The sequence below is a fragment of the Schistocerca serialis genome, chromosome 4 (assembly GCF_023864345.2).
Source record: "Schistocerca serialis cubense isolate TAMUIC-IGC-003099 chromosome 4, iqSchSeri2.2, whole genome shotgun sequence".
Classification (NCBI taxonomy): Eukaryota; Metazoa; Arthropoda; class Insecta; order Orthoptera; family Acrididae; genus Schistocerca; species Schistocerca serialis.
The window spans coordinates 818,679,120-818,696,263 of record NC_064641.1 but is presented as its reverse complement, the minus strand read 5'-3'; the positions used below and the strand labels follow the sequence as shown (position 1 = coordinate 818,696,263).

The window sequence follows — 17,144 nt, the reverse complement described above, 5'->3', positions numbered from 1 at the left end:
TTTGATAGGCTTTCCCCTCATAAACATTTAGCTGAATGTTTGCCATAATAACATACCATCATTTCATCAATTGAGAGTTCTGAAAGAAATACGCCAAATTTACCAAATTCCTTTTTCAGCATTTCAAAGTACAACCTCAGTTTGTACATCTTGTCGTTTCTGTCTATTTTGGAGTTGTTATTGAGATGAATGAATTTCTTTATTTCCTGAAACGTATTTCTTGACATGGAGTTGAAGACTAAAGGAACACCGACATCAGGAGCCTGTTCCCAGTACATATTCTCATGGGGAAGCTTATGATAACCACTCAGAAGTAGTATGCAAATAAATGATTTTAGTTCTTCTTTGGTTAGCAGAAAATTTATTTTGTTATGTTGGCAAGCATAGATTTCACTTTGTTCAATAATAGTATCCATTAGTTTCTCAGAAAAAAGAATCCTCAAACACCTGGGGCACTGTATTATTTGCTAGCCATTCCGCAACATAATGTTCGTTGCTCTTCCCTGGTTCACTAGTGTTTGTGTACGTTGGTTGACATTTACACCACTTACAGTTATATTTTTTTGTAAATAACGTACCACTTTCTGCTCCATCTCCTAATGCTTTCCTTCTTTTGGCTTCTGGAGGTACAACTGTAGCATTAGCTTCATCTCGGCTGGTTATGAGCTCTAAAGTACCGGCTACATCTTGTACAACAGACTTATTGTTCAGTACATTTTCATCAATGTCTTCTTCATCTGTTACTACATCTGCATCAGTTGGAATAATCGCCAATTCTACGTCATCATCTTCATCGTCTCTCTCTTGATGGTTCTCTAGTTCTGCTAGAATTTCTGCAAGTGTAAGTCCACGCAGCATGTTTTTATCCTGTTGGAATCGTAAAATTTGAATAGAATATGAAAAAAAGCAATTCTTCTCTGTATAATACATGTATACAAGAATAGGGCACATCGACAATAAATGATAGTGTAACATGCCATTGTCCCATTTTTGGGACACATAAAATATATCAATATTGCACTTACTTGAAAAAATCTGAAGTATACTTAATATTACACGGACATCCATATGTTCATAACAAACACGCCCAGACAACTAAATCACAGGTCATTGTTGTCCAGGAACTACCAGCAGACACACATTGCTGCCAAGTGCGAGAACAAAAATTCTACAAGTTTATAATTTTCCTGACGTGAAGTACTTAGTAAAAAGTTATTTATTTTTCATTTACAGGCATTATAGCAGTTAGTTGAACCTACAGGTGCAACAATAAAGAGTAAAAGCTCCATTACTTACGTAGAAATAAGTAAAATATACACGTCCCAAAAAAGGGACAATGGCCAGTAATGGGTTAAGTGTACCTATGAGCCACAATTTGTAGGTAACAGTCATCAGCTTGTGTTGGTGACAGTGGGGAACCATTATGAAGCAGATCTTAATATTTTTGTGTCACTATAGCAGCTGGATATTCTTATGATGTTGCTGTGACATACTCCATTTCAGGTGGCAATTTTTTGTGCTAACAATACTTCTTGCAATAAAGTGACAATGCTCTCACAGCCTAAACATGCAGTGATCCTTTGAGAGACATTAACAGACTGAACAGCATCAGAAGCACAGCATGCTGTATTGAACTGCAGTAAGAATGCCAGTTTGCTTTCCCTTAGTGACAGTGCAGCTGTAAATAGTGATTTCTTTGATAAAGTCATTTTTGAGGAAATCTTTTTGGATAAAAGGGAAAAAAGAAGAAGAGAGAAAGGAAGAAATGATGCAAGTCATGAGGGTGGTGTACATGGTGTACGTGTGTTCATGAAAACTTGATTGATTATCTGTTCGCAAAAAGCTTTGAGTTAACTATAACCAACAGAGTAAATTGGTTTTTCTCTCTCTCTCTCTCTCTCTCTCTCTCTCTCTCTCTCTCTCTCTCTCTCTGTTTCTGTCTCTGTCTAATGAAAGCATTTTGTGTAATAACTAAACTCTCTCTGTCTAATGAAAGCATTTCGTATCATAATTAAATGGTAGTTTCCCCTCTCTGGGTCTGCTGTTTGTCTCATCCCCGTGCCTCCTTCAACCTTACAGCTTTTTCTAAATCCCTTTACACTTCCTATGGATATAAAAATTCAATAAATTTTCTTTGTTTTTAGAGAGTGGCTGATATGACAGAGATATTGGAGTCAAGGGAGTCAAAATTGATTGAAATAAGCAGGCTAAATATTGAATTGGAGGAGCACAACACAGATTTGAAGAGGTTGGTATGGAAACATATCTACAGAGCTTTTTTCTCTTAACATGCCATGGTTATTGATTGCTTACCGAAGATGTTTTAGAAGTTTTGGTGCCCTAATTTTTAATTGGTACACTGGAGCATATAAGACTACAGCTGTAGTGTGCATGAGATTATTTGTTTGAAAGATGAGTGTCAAAAGTGAGAGTTATTTGAAATTTGTTATGTGAAACACATTGATAAACAATTAAAAATACCATAAACCATAAAATATTGAAGTAATGACATTTAAAAGAGTAAAAAAATATATGCAGTGCAGATGAGAAGAGAACACCAGCTTTGAAATGTGGTGTTATAGTCTAAGGCTTCAACACCATAAGCAGGTTCAAATGGATGTAGTCTGCAGTAGGTAAGCAGAGGTGAAGAGGCCAGCACAGGATTGACTAGCATGAAGAGCTGCATCAAACCCGACTTCGGACAGAAGACCACAACAACAAAGAAATTCGCCACACTGGTCATTTATATGCTTTTTTAAATTACTTTCTTCTTCAGCCGTAAAGTGAACAATACACTAAATACCATGTTGTATTTTACAATTTGATGGTGTCTTTCAGCCGTCACCTGTTTTATGTTTATATCCATCATGCAAAGATTTGCATTAACAGCTTGCCTAGTAGTTTTTTCTCTCATTCTTTGTTTGTATTCCATCAGCTTTTCATAATATTATAACATAATAAAAAACTTAATAGAGTTTTATGCAAGTTTAAAATGTATTATTAGTAACTTCTTTTCAGTACCTTTTAAGTCTGTCATAAGACAGACTATGTACTCAGAAAACTAATATTTGTTTACACCAGAGGCCATGTTAAGTTCCAAACCTTTCCATTGCATTTAATGGAGAAAGGACACTGTTGATAGTGACCTGTCTCTCAGATGCAAATGTTAAGCCCAAAAGCTCCCTTGGTGCTATTTGAGAGTAGTAGGCTCTGCACCAGTCACAGGTTTTACCACTTTCCTTTCATTATCACAAAAAATGCATGATACTACACTATGCATCTACACATCAGTTACCTACTACACAAGCCTGGCAAGCTTCCCAAGTGGAATCAACTAGAAAGCCTTGCATGAGGCCTTGAACCACAAAAGTAAATTGTAATAAATTAGTGGTCATGATTTTCTGCCTGATAAACTGTGTCAGGGTTCTCCATTTTTCTTTTGTATAAGTCTGGCCTTTGATCGTGGTTTTACAGAGTTATTCTACAATGATACAATAGTCTTTTGTTTTTGTATGATTTTTATTTATCAGTTAAGGTGACACTGGTTCTCATTCACATTTCACCCAAGCCAAAGTAATTCTTGCCCCACCTCACCAGTAAGCTGGCCATTTTGGGTATCCTGAATCCAACATAACTGAATGTAGTCACTCAGAGGAGATCTACTTTTTGGTTTGGATGGTACCAAGTTCTTACAATCAGTTGTCTAATGCTCTGTCTTCATTTTGCCAAGATGTAGGTGGCACTGCATTAGTTGATCATTCCGCAGTTTAACTTGAAGCTGTAGACCAGTCTAGTTCACTGCCATGATTGGCCTCATTTAAACTCTTCTGTTAGAATAATTAATTTAGAGGTGGAACAGCTGTTTCGATCAGGTATGGGGTCTCATATCTGTGTGGTTCCTGTCAGCTCTATCAATAGATGGAACTATACTAGGCATGGTCTTCACCTCAACAGGAAAGGGAAGGGAAAACTGTATGGGTTAAAAGCAAATAATGTGGGGGGAGGGGGGGGGGGGGGGGGGGGGGGGGGAGGGGCACTATCACAAATGTTAAAGTACTAGTGGTTACAAGTGACAAAACAGCAGTTTTTTAGGGTAGGGGGCAGAAACAAAAGACATTAAGAGACAAGTTGAAAATGTCATTCACATTGATAAAACAGGCAGCCAGAAAGCAAGTTTTAATGCACACAATCCATGCAGACAGCCTCTGATTGAAACTGGAGATAGTCAAAATTTGGCGGAAAAATTGGGTTCGTCCAGTTGTAATTCAGCCAGTGCACAAAATCAGTTATCCTTATTGCGGGGGTAAGTGTAATGAGTTACATATTTGTGTTGAAGAACTAGAGTTGAACAAATCAGTTGATATAATCTGCCCCGGTGAACATCATGTGACCACTGGTACAGATATGTTAAATGTTGCAGGATTCAAGTTCGCTTCTTACTTCTGTAGGGAAAATATGGAGAAAGGAGGAGTTACTTTATTTGTCATAAACTGTTTTGATTTCAGGAATACTGATATTAAAAAATTTTGCTCAGAGCAGCACATAGAATCTTGTGCAACTGAAGTAGTATTTAATAATAATTCCTTTATAATAGTAGGTATATGCACAGCTCTGGTCCAGTCCACCTACATGTAGTGGTCCCCAGGTCATGCACCTCTGCTGCCCTTATCGTGGAATCGAAGGTTGTGTTACTAAAGGCCCCCTCGATATCCAGGAAGATGCAGAGGGCTATTTCTTGGAAGTGAAGTGTTTTTTCCACCTTCCTGACAAGTTGGTGGAGAGCTGTCTCACATGATTTACCTGGTTGGTATGCGTGTTGGTTCAGGTGTAGAGGGACCCCCATATAGCCTCCTCTCCCCAACGTATACATTAACCAGTTTTTCCAATGTTTTGAGAATGGAGGAGGACAGACAGATTGGTCTCATATCCTTGGTCTTGGTATGATCAGTTCTCCCTGGCTTTGGAATGAAGACAACTTTCACTGCCCTCCAAACATTGGGAATGATTCCTACTGCTAAGCTAACCCTAAATAGCCTGCATAGGATTCTTATAAGCTTTCCTCCTGCCTGTTGCAGGAGAGCTGGAAAAATTCCATTTGGGCCAGGTGACTTGAACGGCTGGAATGTTCCCACCACCCACTGGATTTTGTTGAAGTTGACACACTCCTTGGCCGATTCCCAGTCCTCTCTTCGAGTGTCTGAGAACCGTTGTCTGTCTGGGGTCACATACTGGTCTGTGTTATCCGGCAGAGCATATTGAGGAATGTGAGTTTTGAGGAGCAATTCCAGCTTCTCATGTGCTGTTGTTGTATATTCCCCATCCTCCTCCCTCAACGTACCTCTTGGATTAGTCGGTACTCTAGTGAGAATCTTGTGAAGTCTGGGTAGTGCAGCTGTGCCTTCCACTTCCTCACAGAATGCCTTCCAGGATGCCTCCTTTGCTTGTCTTATTGCAAGATTGTAACTGACAAGGGCCTCACATTATTTAGCCCATTGCCCTTTATGTCTCGCAATATTAAACAGTCTCCGTACCAGGATTCCCCCCCCCCCCCCCCCCACACACACACACACCACCACCACCACCAAGGAACACTTCTATTTGTGCACTTCCTGGTGATTGTGCAGTTGTCCTGATATGAGGTCACTATGGCAGAGGTAACAGCGTCTGCTACTTCCTCAAATTTACTGGCTTCCTTATCGTGGTTTTAATTTCTGATAAGACTAAGTCAAGGCCCCTCCTATATGTCTCCCAGTCTGTTTTCCTTGGATTTCTATAAGTCATGGTCTGTCTGATTCCCATTTCAACCTTGAATTTAATGTACATGCGGTCCGATGAGGATGGCTCCAACACCACATGCCATTGTTTGACATAGCTACCCATCGTCCTGGAACCAAATGTAATGTCAATTACGTCTTCCCTTCTGCTATTCCTGAATGTAGGTTCATTGCCCCTATTCAGGACCTCTAAGTTGTTAGCTAAGAGGAATTCAAGAAGGTTCTCACCTCAACTGTTGGTGTCCTTGCTGCCCCAGACTAGGTTGTGGGCATTGGTGTCGCACCCCACCAGCAGTTGGTCAACTCTACCAGTCTACTCACCTCCAAGGGAGGGGGAGAACTGTCTTCATAAGGAAGGTATGCCGAGGCCAAGACAATTTCCCTCATGATAGCTTCCTCACATTGCTGCATTTTGATGGTTACTAAGTCCCTAGAGCGGAAATCCATCATTGGCATGAAAGAAATGCCGTTTCTAACATAGATGCATGTTCTGGAGTTTCTTAGATTCCTAGCATAGATTAGCTTATCTCCAGTGCCTCTGAGGCCCAATACACCCCCTTTGTATAAATAGGGTTCTTGTATCAGGGCCACGTCCATTTCCTGTCTCCCCGGGGCAGTGGCTCAGGGCAGCAGAGGCCCCTTTACTGTGCTGCAGATTAATCTGCAGCACCTCCAGGCTCCGTCTTACTGCCATCTTTGAGGTCTTTGAGAACCCTGACTGTGACCTGCGAGAACCCTAAAAACAGTTTCAGGTCCTGCTCCTGCATCGTCTTCAGGGACTTCTCACCAACCACCACCACCAGGGTTTGTCCTTCCAGAGCAACCTTCTGATTAATCACTCTCCAGTCTTCTGTCGGGACTTTTGGGTTCTGGGCCCCTATTTTCCCGAACAGAGTCGTGGGAGAGACTTCCTTAAGGATCTTGGGTACCCATAATGATATCTTTGCAGTCTTAAGAAGCTCCTCTGCCGTCTTGACCAGCAGCTTTGCATCTTCCCATGGGGATATCATGGGCACCTTGTCCTTGAGCCATTCTATTGTGTGCACCCCCTAACAGACAAAAATGAGTGCACCACGATCTAGATAGACCCTCCTGAAGTTGGGACCTGGGCCAGCGTCCCCCCTAATCTTTTCAAAGAGGGCCATCTGTACTAGTTCCTCCTGCTGCTATGTAATGGTCACCAGTGGATAACCTTCCTGGATAACTGCCATCCTAAACCGAGACTGCAGTACTATAGGTCTGTTTCACTATTTCTTGCCTCGGTTTTTTCTGGACTCGCTTATGCAGTGAGGAGGGAGTCTTTGATAACTTCCTGATCCACTTACTACCCCTCTTTGACATTGTGGGGGTCTGCGTGTCCCCTTCAACCTGAGACAGTTTTTTCCCGGGGGTCTTGGGTTCTAGTCCCTTTACTTCCCTCCGCTTGTGTTTAGGAAGCCATTCTTTTCCTTCATTTTCCCTCTGTTCCCTGACTAGCTTCCTCCTTTGGGCCCCAGACAAGCCTTTGATCTTAATCTGGTCTAGCTTCTTGGTTACAGTTCCCACTTCTGGCTCAGGTCTAGACCCTGATTAGTGGAAGTGCCTTCCATTGGTTCAGTCCCCGATGTTTGGGTATCTGAGGTCCCAATTTGCCCCCCAGTTTCTTTTTCTGTAGTTGTGTCCATGTTAGTCCCACGAGATATGGGGATCTAGAAGATCCACACCACGAATACCCCGTGCGGTGTAAGGCTAATTACTCAGGGAGGTCGCCCGGTATCCCTGAGGCTTCGTTTGCGACACATTTTCCCAAGTGCCACGCACCCCTCAGCAAGGATCGCATCACACCGTGGGTTGGGTCAGGGAATAGGGTAGGACTAGGAGTGGATAGGGAAGATAGGACGTTGTGGGACACTGATCCATCAGCTGAGTCCTTTCCGGCAGTAGGTCCTCTACCTTTGGCATAGCCCGTGGCTTTCCACAGATACGCAAGCCTCTCCAACCGCACAAACAGTGCTTCGTCAAGGTGGTGTCCCCCGGAGAGGACTGTGAGTGTTATGGGAAGAATATTGGGGAGATACGATCTCACTTCAAGGCTTGACTTGTGAAAGCAGTAGCTCTGACGGAATAATGTATGGAGGCATTTAACACTTGAGTGGAGCTGGGTACTTATCAGTGGCGTAGTGTGGTTGTAAAGGTTGGGGAGACTCTGCAGTTATTATAGGGAGACAAAATAGTACAATAAACAATAATTTAAACAAATGAAACAAAATTCATCAAATAAAACAACAACAGCTACTACTACTACTACCACCATTACCACTACCACCGCCACTAATAATAATAACTAACTTGTTCAAGAAACGATGACAAATTTGTAGAACTCCAGCTGCAAGGGAGAGGAAGCACTTATATTTTCTTGTACACAATTGCAATGTGCCTATCTTTTCTTTCCACAAATAAGTCTATAACTCAGTCTTCAAAGATCTGATCACTGGATAGCTCTCCAAGTAGTGTCTTTTCTGTTGCTAACGTGCTCAAACACGACTGCTGGATGTTGGACACTAAATTCCTTAAATAATTCTTCACTCATTCAAGAGCACTCATGCTTCTTTCACTGCTTGCTGAAGTTGCGGGTAGGGTCAAAACCAAACGCAGGAACTTCGTTGTTTCTTCATAAACGGAGTCTAAATCATTGTTGACAATGTACTTTAAGAGGATTCTTGGAGATAAGTGTTTTTTTCTCATCAGCGTTTATGTTACACAGTTCATTTTCAAGTTGTTCTTGTTTGAAAAAAGGGTACTGTTCTAATAACTGAAGTAGTTTCAACTTTGGGAATTCTTTTTGATAGTTCGGGAAGTACTTTTCGTTCAAAAGTTCAACAAACTGAATTTGGGAAAAGTCTTGAAACCTTTCCATCCGAACAATTTGCAAATCCAGTATCTCGTAAGTTAATGCCCTGAGAGATGTCTTTTGACTGTCACCGAATGATTAGTTTCCATTCAAACACAAGCTGCATTTAATGCGTTCATCAACGAATGTTTCCGTTCTTAATTGTCGTAAGTTTCTCAAAACAATTCTTATTTCGTCTTGGCAAGCAGTTATACTGGCAGATTTTGACTGAAGAACATTAAAGAGATGATCAACATAAACAAAGCACCCTCGGTAGAAGCAAAGGAAGTAGACAAACGTAGGATCATCCATCTGTCGTTTCATTCCCACAGCACAGCTCAAAGATTCTGGGTCCCACTGAGAGTCTGTATCATCAAATGTATAATTAAAAACACTATATAGCCCTGAGAAATGACTAGAGATTTGTTGAAACTGCCCCGGAACGAAAGTACCAGTGAGTGTTGCTTGCATGCGGCAGTTTCAATCCTTTCTCAGTTAGCAATACAGTTCGTTTTGACGATTTGCTAAAAAACGAATGGAATGCAATAAGATCACTTACTAACATGCGTACTTGTCGTATGATTTTGGAGTAATGTGACAGTACCAAATTCAGTTGGTGTGCGTAACAACGAATAAACAGCGCATAGGGACAGAACTGCTTCATCAATTGTTGTTGCCCTCTTTCTCTGATCACCATTACTGAAGCGCCTTCATATGTTTGAGTAACCACTTTTCCTTCCACATTCCATTCTTCCAATACTGCATGAATAATGTTTGACAAACCTTCAGCAGTTTTATCTCCAGAAATATCGTAAAATCCAACGAATCTTTCCTCAATTTTGTCTGCAATACGGTACCTAAATATTATACTCATTTGACTCTTGCATGACACGTCTAATGTTTCATCAGCCTGAATCAAAATGAAACTGCAGTTCTGAATTTCAGATTTTATTTTCTCATTAACTGCCAGAGTTTTCATTTCTATTACATCATTCTGTATATCTGGAGAATTTCTTTTAAAGGTTGAAGATGATGATGGTCTCGGAGTGACTGCTCTCCTTGATCTAGTAAATCCAACAATTCCAGATAGTTACCTTTATTGCTGGAGGATTCGTCTTCTCGATGGCCGCAAAAGGCTAGTTCTTGTTTAGAAAGAAATACAGTTGTGTGAATAAGACGAACCAATACTCTCCTGTTGGATGCAACTTGTTCGTTGTATTTTATTGCTGTTAGACGAGCATCTTCAGAAAGGGTGTGCTGAATTCAGATTTGCCCAATAACTGAAATGATTCTTTGTTCTGCTGGTGACGTTTTGATATCTAATGCTTTTGTGCTTTCCTGTCAAAGTCCTTTATTGTACAAATGCCCTCATTGCACCATCCCTTTTCACCATCAAACAGAAGACATATATAACAATATAATCTGTTATTAACTGCATTCACTTCCGTGTCAAAAGCCAGCATAGAAGCGGCAGAGACTAGTCTCGATACCTGCTGGCAAGTGCAGCGCACCGGCCTTCGTGGAAGAGGGGAAGTGGTGGGGAGCCGAGAACGCCACTAGCACAGCCAGGTAAGGGAGGGGAGGCAGAGACAGAGCAGTCGAGTCTCAAGCAGGCAGACACACCAATACTCAGGGTGCGGTGGCGCGGGCTACAAAACTGATGTCTTCGCACATTTAGTGCTCTTCGTAGAAAGTTGTTTAAATTTTTGTTTTGACTTACTATTGCATCTTATTTAAGCCCGAATGGCTCAAATGGTTCTTAGCACTATGCGACTTAACTTCTGAGGTCATCAGTCCCCTAGAACTTAGAACTAGTTAAACCTAACTAACCTAAGGACATCACACACATCCATGCCCAAGGCAGGATTCGAACCTGCGACCGTAGCGTCGCGCAGTTCGAGACTGAAGCACCTAGAACCGCTCAGCCATACCGGCCGGCTAAGCACGAATACAGGGGAGACTAAGTCTCAAAGTCTCCCCTCACACTACGCCACTGGTACTTATCGATGTTTTGAAAGAAGGAATTGTATTTGTTGGGGGATGAGAGTATGAGACTAGCCAGGAAATTTGTTTTTAGGACAAGACCTTAGCAGTAGTTGTGGATGAGGACAAGCTGGCAGAGGTTGTTGATACAGATGTTGAGGGATTCAGAGGCAGAGCACATACATTACTCATGAATGCTTAGACTGCAGGGAAGGGAGCTTTTGATGTTGGAAAGATGGCAGCTGTCAAAGTCGATGTAGTATTGCTTATTAGTTTATTTTATATGGCCATAGGTCTGGGTGTGAACTCCAGCGAAATGTATCTAAATATCAAAGAAGGTGGCTTGGAATTTGGAAAAAGACCAGGTGAATTCAGTTTGGTAAAAGGAGTTAATCTGTTATTGGAAGTGGAGTAGTTCATCATAAGTCCAGACCACAAAGATGTAACTGATAAATCTGTCCCAAATCAGGGGACACAGCTTCTGGAGTCAACTGTCAGATGACTCAACATATAAAACTGTTCCTAATGATTCCATTCCATCCTTCTAGACTGAGTTATGGAAAAACCTGAATCCATAGTCCCCTCACAAGGACTAACAACTTGCAGTGTCACAGTTAGTATATACTCTTCATTCAGAAATGTGTTCACTCACCTTGTGGTCATTTCTTCTTCTACAGTCCGGTCTGCACACCTTCCCTGTTAAAAATGAATGTTGTTCCTTTCTGGAAAAACTGTAGTAGAACCAGTAGCATTATACAAATCCAATGGGTGCAACAAATGTTTTTTCAGTATCAAGTTAGCTGAGCAATTAATGGGAAGGTAGTTTTTGACACACACACACACACACACACATTTGCAGTCACTGCTAATAGCCAGCTTTGGTAATTAGCTGAACCCATTACCAAAAGGATTACCAAACAGTTTCTATGTGACAGAAAGCTAGCTCAAACTGCCCCATAAACTCCTTACCCCTCATGACGTACGTAAAATGATGCAAAAGAGTTTTCTTGCATCATAGTATGGTTTACTGTTCAAGATCCTAGAAGAGTCAACCAGTATTTTGCTTCTTCCTATATATATCTTGCGAATAGACCACAAAGATAAAATTAAACAATGTAAAATGGAGGATGGAATGTAACAATATTATGAAAAGAATAGTTGCTACTCACCATGTAGCTGAGATGCTGATAGGCACAACAAAAAGCCTGTCAGAAAATGAGCTTTCAGCCAACAAGACCTTCATCGGAGTGTGGTGTCAGCAGCCAGAGACTGCAGTCACGTGTGTATGAGTTACGTGTGTGTGTGTGTGTGTGTGTGTGTGTGTGTGTTTTATACCTCTGATGAAGGCCTTGTTGGCCAAAATCTCATTTTCTGACTGTCTTTTTGTTGTGCCTATCTGTGACTCAGCATCTCCGCTATTTGTTGAGTAGCACCTATCCTTTTCATAATATAGTTGAAGATAAAATTGAAGAGATATGAGTGTGCATGGGAACTTACCAGCATTTCCACCCACCCTCCCCCCCCCCCCCTTACGAACCACTCATGACGAACAGGAAAAGGGGGCAGTGACAGTGGTACCCAGAGCACCCTCTGCCACACGCCATAAGGTGGCTTACAGAGTGTAGATAGAAGGCAGAGTATAGTTTAGTTTAACTTCCCATTGACACTGTGGGCACTTGAGGTGGAACACTAACCTGGATTATGAAAGTATGGGGAAAGAAACTGAACATGCCTTTTCCGAAGAAGCCACCCCAGCATTTGTCTGGAGCAGTTTGGGGAAATCAGGGAAAGCTAAACCTGGGTGGGTGCATGGGTTTTGAACTATCATCCTTCTGAAAGTAAGTCTAGAGTGCTAACCACAGTGTCATCTCTTTCAGTAGAAGTAGTTGATACTTAGCAGTCATCAGTTGCTAATTTTCAGAGGGGAAGAACACTCACCCTTACACCCATCCCACCCCACCTATCTGTGCAACTTAATAGACACAGTGTTATACCTTTTGTCTATGTACACCCTAGACCTGTAGTAGCTTACTGACAAACTTTCCATGGTAGTATGATTGTGGTAGACACTGAAAGGCATTGCCATTTACAGAGTAGGTTTGTTCTTTAACCTTCACTTGTGAACCCAAATTTATATTGTGAGTCACAAGAGAAGTTGGGCAAAAATTGTGAATTTTTCATCAAATTTGGAAACTGGTATATCCAGAGTTTTTGACACATGCTAGAGCCACAAGCTGTTCAGAGTCAATTGTACCAGACAGTTTGAGGTGATTTTAAGAAGTTTATTATGTTGAACTAGACAAGTTCTGGGCCTACCTTACACTTCCCACCAACCACCCAAAACATGTATCTTTCAACAGACATTTGTGCAAGTTTAATTATACCGGCCAGCATTAAGAAATATGGCTCATGGAAATGATATAAAACATTCATTGAAATTGGCAGTTCTGTTTTTTGTAAGTTTTGTGATAAAATTAATTTTAATCATTGTTAAAAATTTGCGTTTTACCCAGGTGCATTGATTTTAAATACAACTGAAAATTTTTGTAAAAGCATTTCTGTAACACCTTGTAGAACAATTCAGTAAGCATATTCTGAAGTTCCTGTTATACGTCTCCACACTTTAGTAGTATTAGTGAAAAGTAATTGGTTGCTTTTATTGGTGACCATCATCGTTATTCCAGTTGCTCTAATGCTTTTGTGACACTGCCCTCCACTTGTGACAAGGGATGAAAGATTTTATTTGAATTCTGAATGGGATCCTCTTTTTTTTTTTTTTTTTTTTAAGAAAAACCAATATAGGGATCATGTGACCACCAATCCTTAAGTCTGCCCACAAGTATTTCATCAGTACAACATGGAGATTGTTATTTCCCATTGGCTGTGGTGCTAGTTTTGATTATGTGTTGTCTGTTGCTTTGGGTTTGTATTGCAGAGCACCACCGGATTCAGTTCGTATTTTGAAAAGACAGGGTTACTTGTTAAAATATCAAGAGTTTTTGATGAATTTAGCTAGTTGAACTCCTGCCAGTTATTCAAACATTATGGGGTGTAATGATCAAAATTGTAGCTAAAGTAAATACCATTAAAGTAATTACATTACATAACAAGAAATGTATGCTTATTAAATAAAACATATTTTCAGGGAAATAACTCTTCTTTGCCCACCATAAGAATAGATTTAATCTGTGCACCTATGTGTAGTGTTGGACTTTTTAGTCAATTCAGATCTGCTGGTTTGCAACAGCTCCATCATGAACTGATAGGAAAGTATAATTAATATATAATTTCGTCGATATTTCAACCACAGAAAAAAAAGAATGATGTGAAAGATTTGAACAATGGACTTAAAAACTTTATAGCTTTGGTACAGTTTTGGAAAGCATATAACATTCTCATTACCTATATAGGTTATTTTAGTGATCTCTTTCTGAAATTAGACATTAAGAGAACTGTTGCTGTTGTATAATTATAGGGTTTATAAGTAAACCACAGCTACTGTTATAAGAAATTTTCGAGAAGATAGTATGCAATTAACTTATGTAAAGAAGACTGGTATACATAATATGTAATCACCCATTGATATCAGCAGTGAGCTTAAGTAAATATCATCAAATAAATGTAACATTCTAGACTACTGCAAGGAAACTACTTAAAACCAAATTGGTATCAGAGTTGGGTATTTGGTAAATATGTTAGTGGTTTGTCAAAAAAGTTATTTGTTCTTCAGTTTTAATTTTGGAGTTCGATACTTTTATTGTTATTAATCAGTTCATTTCAAAAATTACAAACACACAGAATATTTTTAGAACTACTAAATATTGGAGAATATCAGACATGAAACTGTCTTTCAAAAAACACACAGAATGGGAATAAATGAAGCAAAATTACATGAACAGGGCAAAAGAATGTTATAAGTTAAGGAATATGAACAAAGAATTATCAAGGTGTATGAAAATAGTAGAACAAAATATAAATTCTCATTATAACAATGCCAGAGAAGGAAAGTTGCTACTCACTATATAGGGGAGATGCTGAGTCGCGATAGGCACAACCAAAAGATTCACACAATTAAAGCTTTCGGCCATTGAGGCCTTTGTCAGCAGTAGACACACACACACACACACACACACACACACGAATGAGTGGCTGTTACTCAGCAAACATTGAGCTATCCTTCACACATGTATTCTGTCTTCAGTTTTGCATTGATTACTAAATCTATGGGCACCTTGAAATTAGCTTGGTGACATATATCTGTGGAGGGGAAAAAAAAAAAAAAGCTTGGTGGGGAATTTACATGGCATAAGTTCCTGAATAACAGCCCAAATTAGCAAAAATGGTCAAATCCATTAATAATTAAGATGTCTAGTAAGGTTATGTATTTGATGCAGCCACCTCAAATACTGCCATTGAAGAACTACAGCAAAAACTTGGAGAGTTTGTGATAAAAGCTTGGAAACATGTTCTCCAGTCAACAGTAAAAAATCACCCTTCCAAAACATGAAACGAAGTCTACAAATCAACAGTAACATAAAAATAAGATAATCTCTCATAGTTTTTCATTACATCATGCCGCGTGTCATGCAGACAATTAAATACATGTTATATCAAAAAGAATCATCCAATTTTAAAAAATTGAGATATTTGCTTGAACAACATAGTGCTGTAAAGGGCCAACTTTCGAGTTTTACATGGGTCCTGGTAGGCGGCAGCAGCAGTGTGCGCACATTTCAGTTCTAGTAAAAATGGTGTCAGGACAAGAGAAACAGTTTTGTATTCTATGTTTGGCCTGTATGGTTGAGTAATAACTGTTCAGTTTGACTTCCGTACTAGATATGGGGTGTATCCTCCTACAGCACAGAGCATTACACAGTGGTATGAACAATTCCAAGAAACAGGTTGATTGTGTAAAGGCAAATCGCCTGGCTGTCCCCAAGTGTCTCTCACAGGTATCAAACATATCTGCCTTAGTTTCACAAGGAGTCCGCAGAAATCAATTCGCTGTCCAGCTCAACAGCTCAACATGCCCCTGATGTCTGTCTGCCACGTGTTACATCGATGTTTACACATGAAACCGTACAAAATTTCAGCTACTGCAAGCTCCTCATGAAGGTGACAAATGACAACGTGTGGAGTTTTGAAATTTTGTTTTTGGCAAGATGGAGGATGGCAGTTTTCTTCCACACTTAGTGTTTAGTGATGAGGCAACATTCCATTTACGTGGAAAGATGAACCAGCATAACGTGAGAATATGGGGTACGAAACAACCACAAGTAGTTGTACAACTTGAGAGGGGACTCTCCAACATTTAATGTGTTTTGTGCAGTTTCATGGGAAAAGGTGTTTGGTCCATTTTTCTGTGCCAAGAAGACTGTTACAGGAAGTACATATCACGATATTCTTGAGAACTTACATTTCCCCACAGTTGGGAATCTGATTTGAATGATTTCATTTACCAAAAGTATGCCACACTGGCATCTGGAAGCACGGAAATTTTTAAATCAAAGGATTATTGAAAGATGTATCAGTTTGCGCTGTACCAAATGATTCAGCCTTACGTTACTGGCCTCCAAGGTCACAGGACCTAATTGTATGTGATTATTCCTTGTGGAGGTTTATAAAAGACTCTATATGCGCCTCTGTTACCAATAACAATGAATGAACTGAATCATTGTGTAAGAGCAGCTGTAGAAGCTATAACTCAAGACCTGCTCACTGCAGTGTGGGGACCATTTGAATACTGCATTGACATAAGCCATGTGTCTCGGGGGGGGGGGGGGGGGGGGGGGGGGATATTGAAAACGTAGGAAATGCTATGAAAAAAACTTTTTGAGTTTCCTGTTCATCAAAAAAACAAAATTCATTGTGTATGTGTATTAGTTTCAGAAATATGGACATGCCAAATCAGATGATTCTTTTTGATACACCCCGTACTACTGAATCTCAATCACGTAGGAATTTGTAAAATCTGTAATTGTAAAAATAAATATGAATGCATGGATGGCAAAATCCTTGCTTTGATTACATCCTAATTAAGTCAACATGAAAGGTAACACAGAAATATACAGTAACACTATTTCTTGACCTCTGTGCAGTTGTTCCTGGAAATTGTGGGTTGTAACCTGACTGTACAAGATCATATCATGATAAGAGACAACATGAAGTACACTGCAAGAGACTCCTATGGTAAACAACTCTCAATATGTGTACAATGCTCTAGAAACAATATATTGGACAATGTCAGGAATGTAAGATAAAACTAGTTATATACTTAGTTGAGAAATAGTACTTCTGGAACCTTATCAAACACAATATTTGGTTTCTGATGATAAATGCCGATGTTTCATATGTAACGGAAAATGATGAGTGAGAAACGTACTGAGCTGAACAGTACTAACTTAGCAAACTGTCCTGGTATAATTAATAATTGTAGTGAATAAGTCTTACCATAGCACATGATTATTGACATCACAGTTCCCAATAATACCAGCCTAACATCTAAAACACCCAAAATA

General features: G+C 40.0%; 1 protein-coding gene across 4 annotated transcripts in view; it reads left to right on the top strand.

Moving 5' to 3' along the window:
• Positions 1-17,144, top strand: part of LOC126473411 (TATA element modulatory factor) — a 173,300-nt gene that overhangs the window by 94,597 nt on the left and 61,559 nt on the right. For all 4 annotated transcript variants that reach the window (XM_050100435.1, XM_050100434.1, XM_050100436.1 and 1 more), the window contains exon 9: positions 2,145-2,248. In XM_050100435.1, coding sequence (XP_049956392.1) covers positions 2,145-2,248 — 104 coding nt within the window. The remainder of the gene's footprint in view (positions 1-2,144; positions 2,249-17,144) is intronic.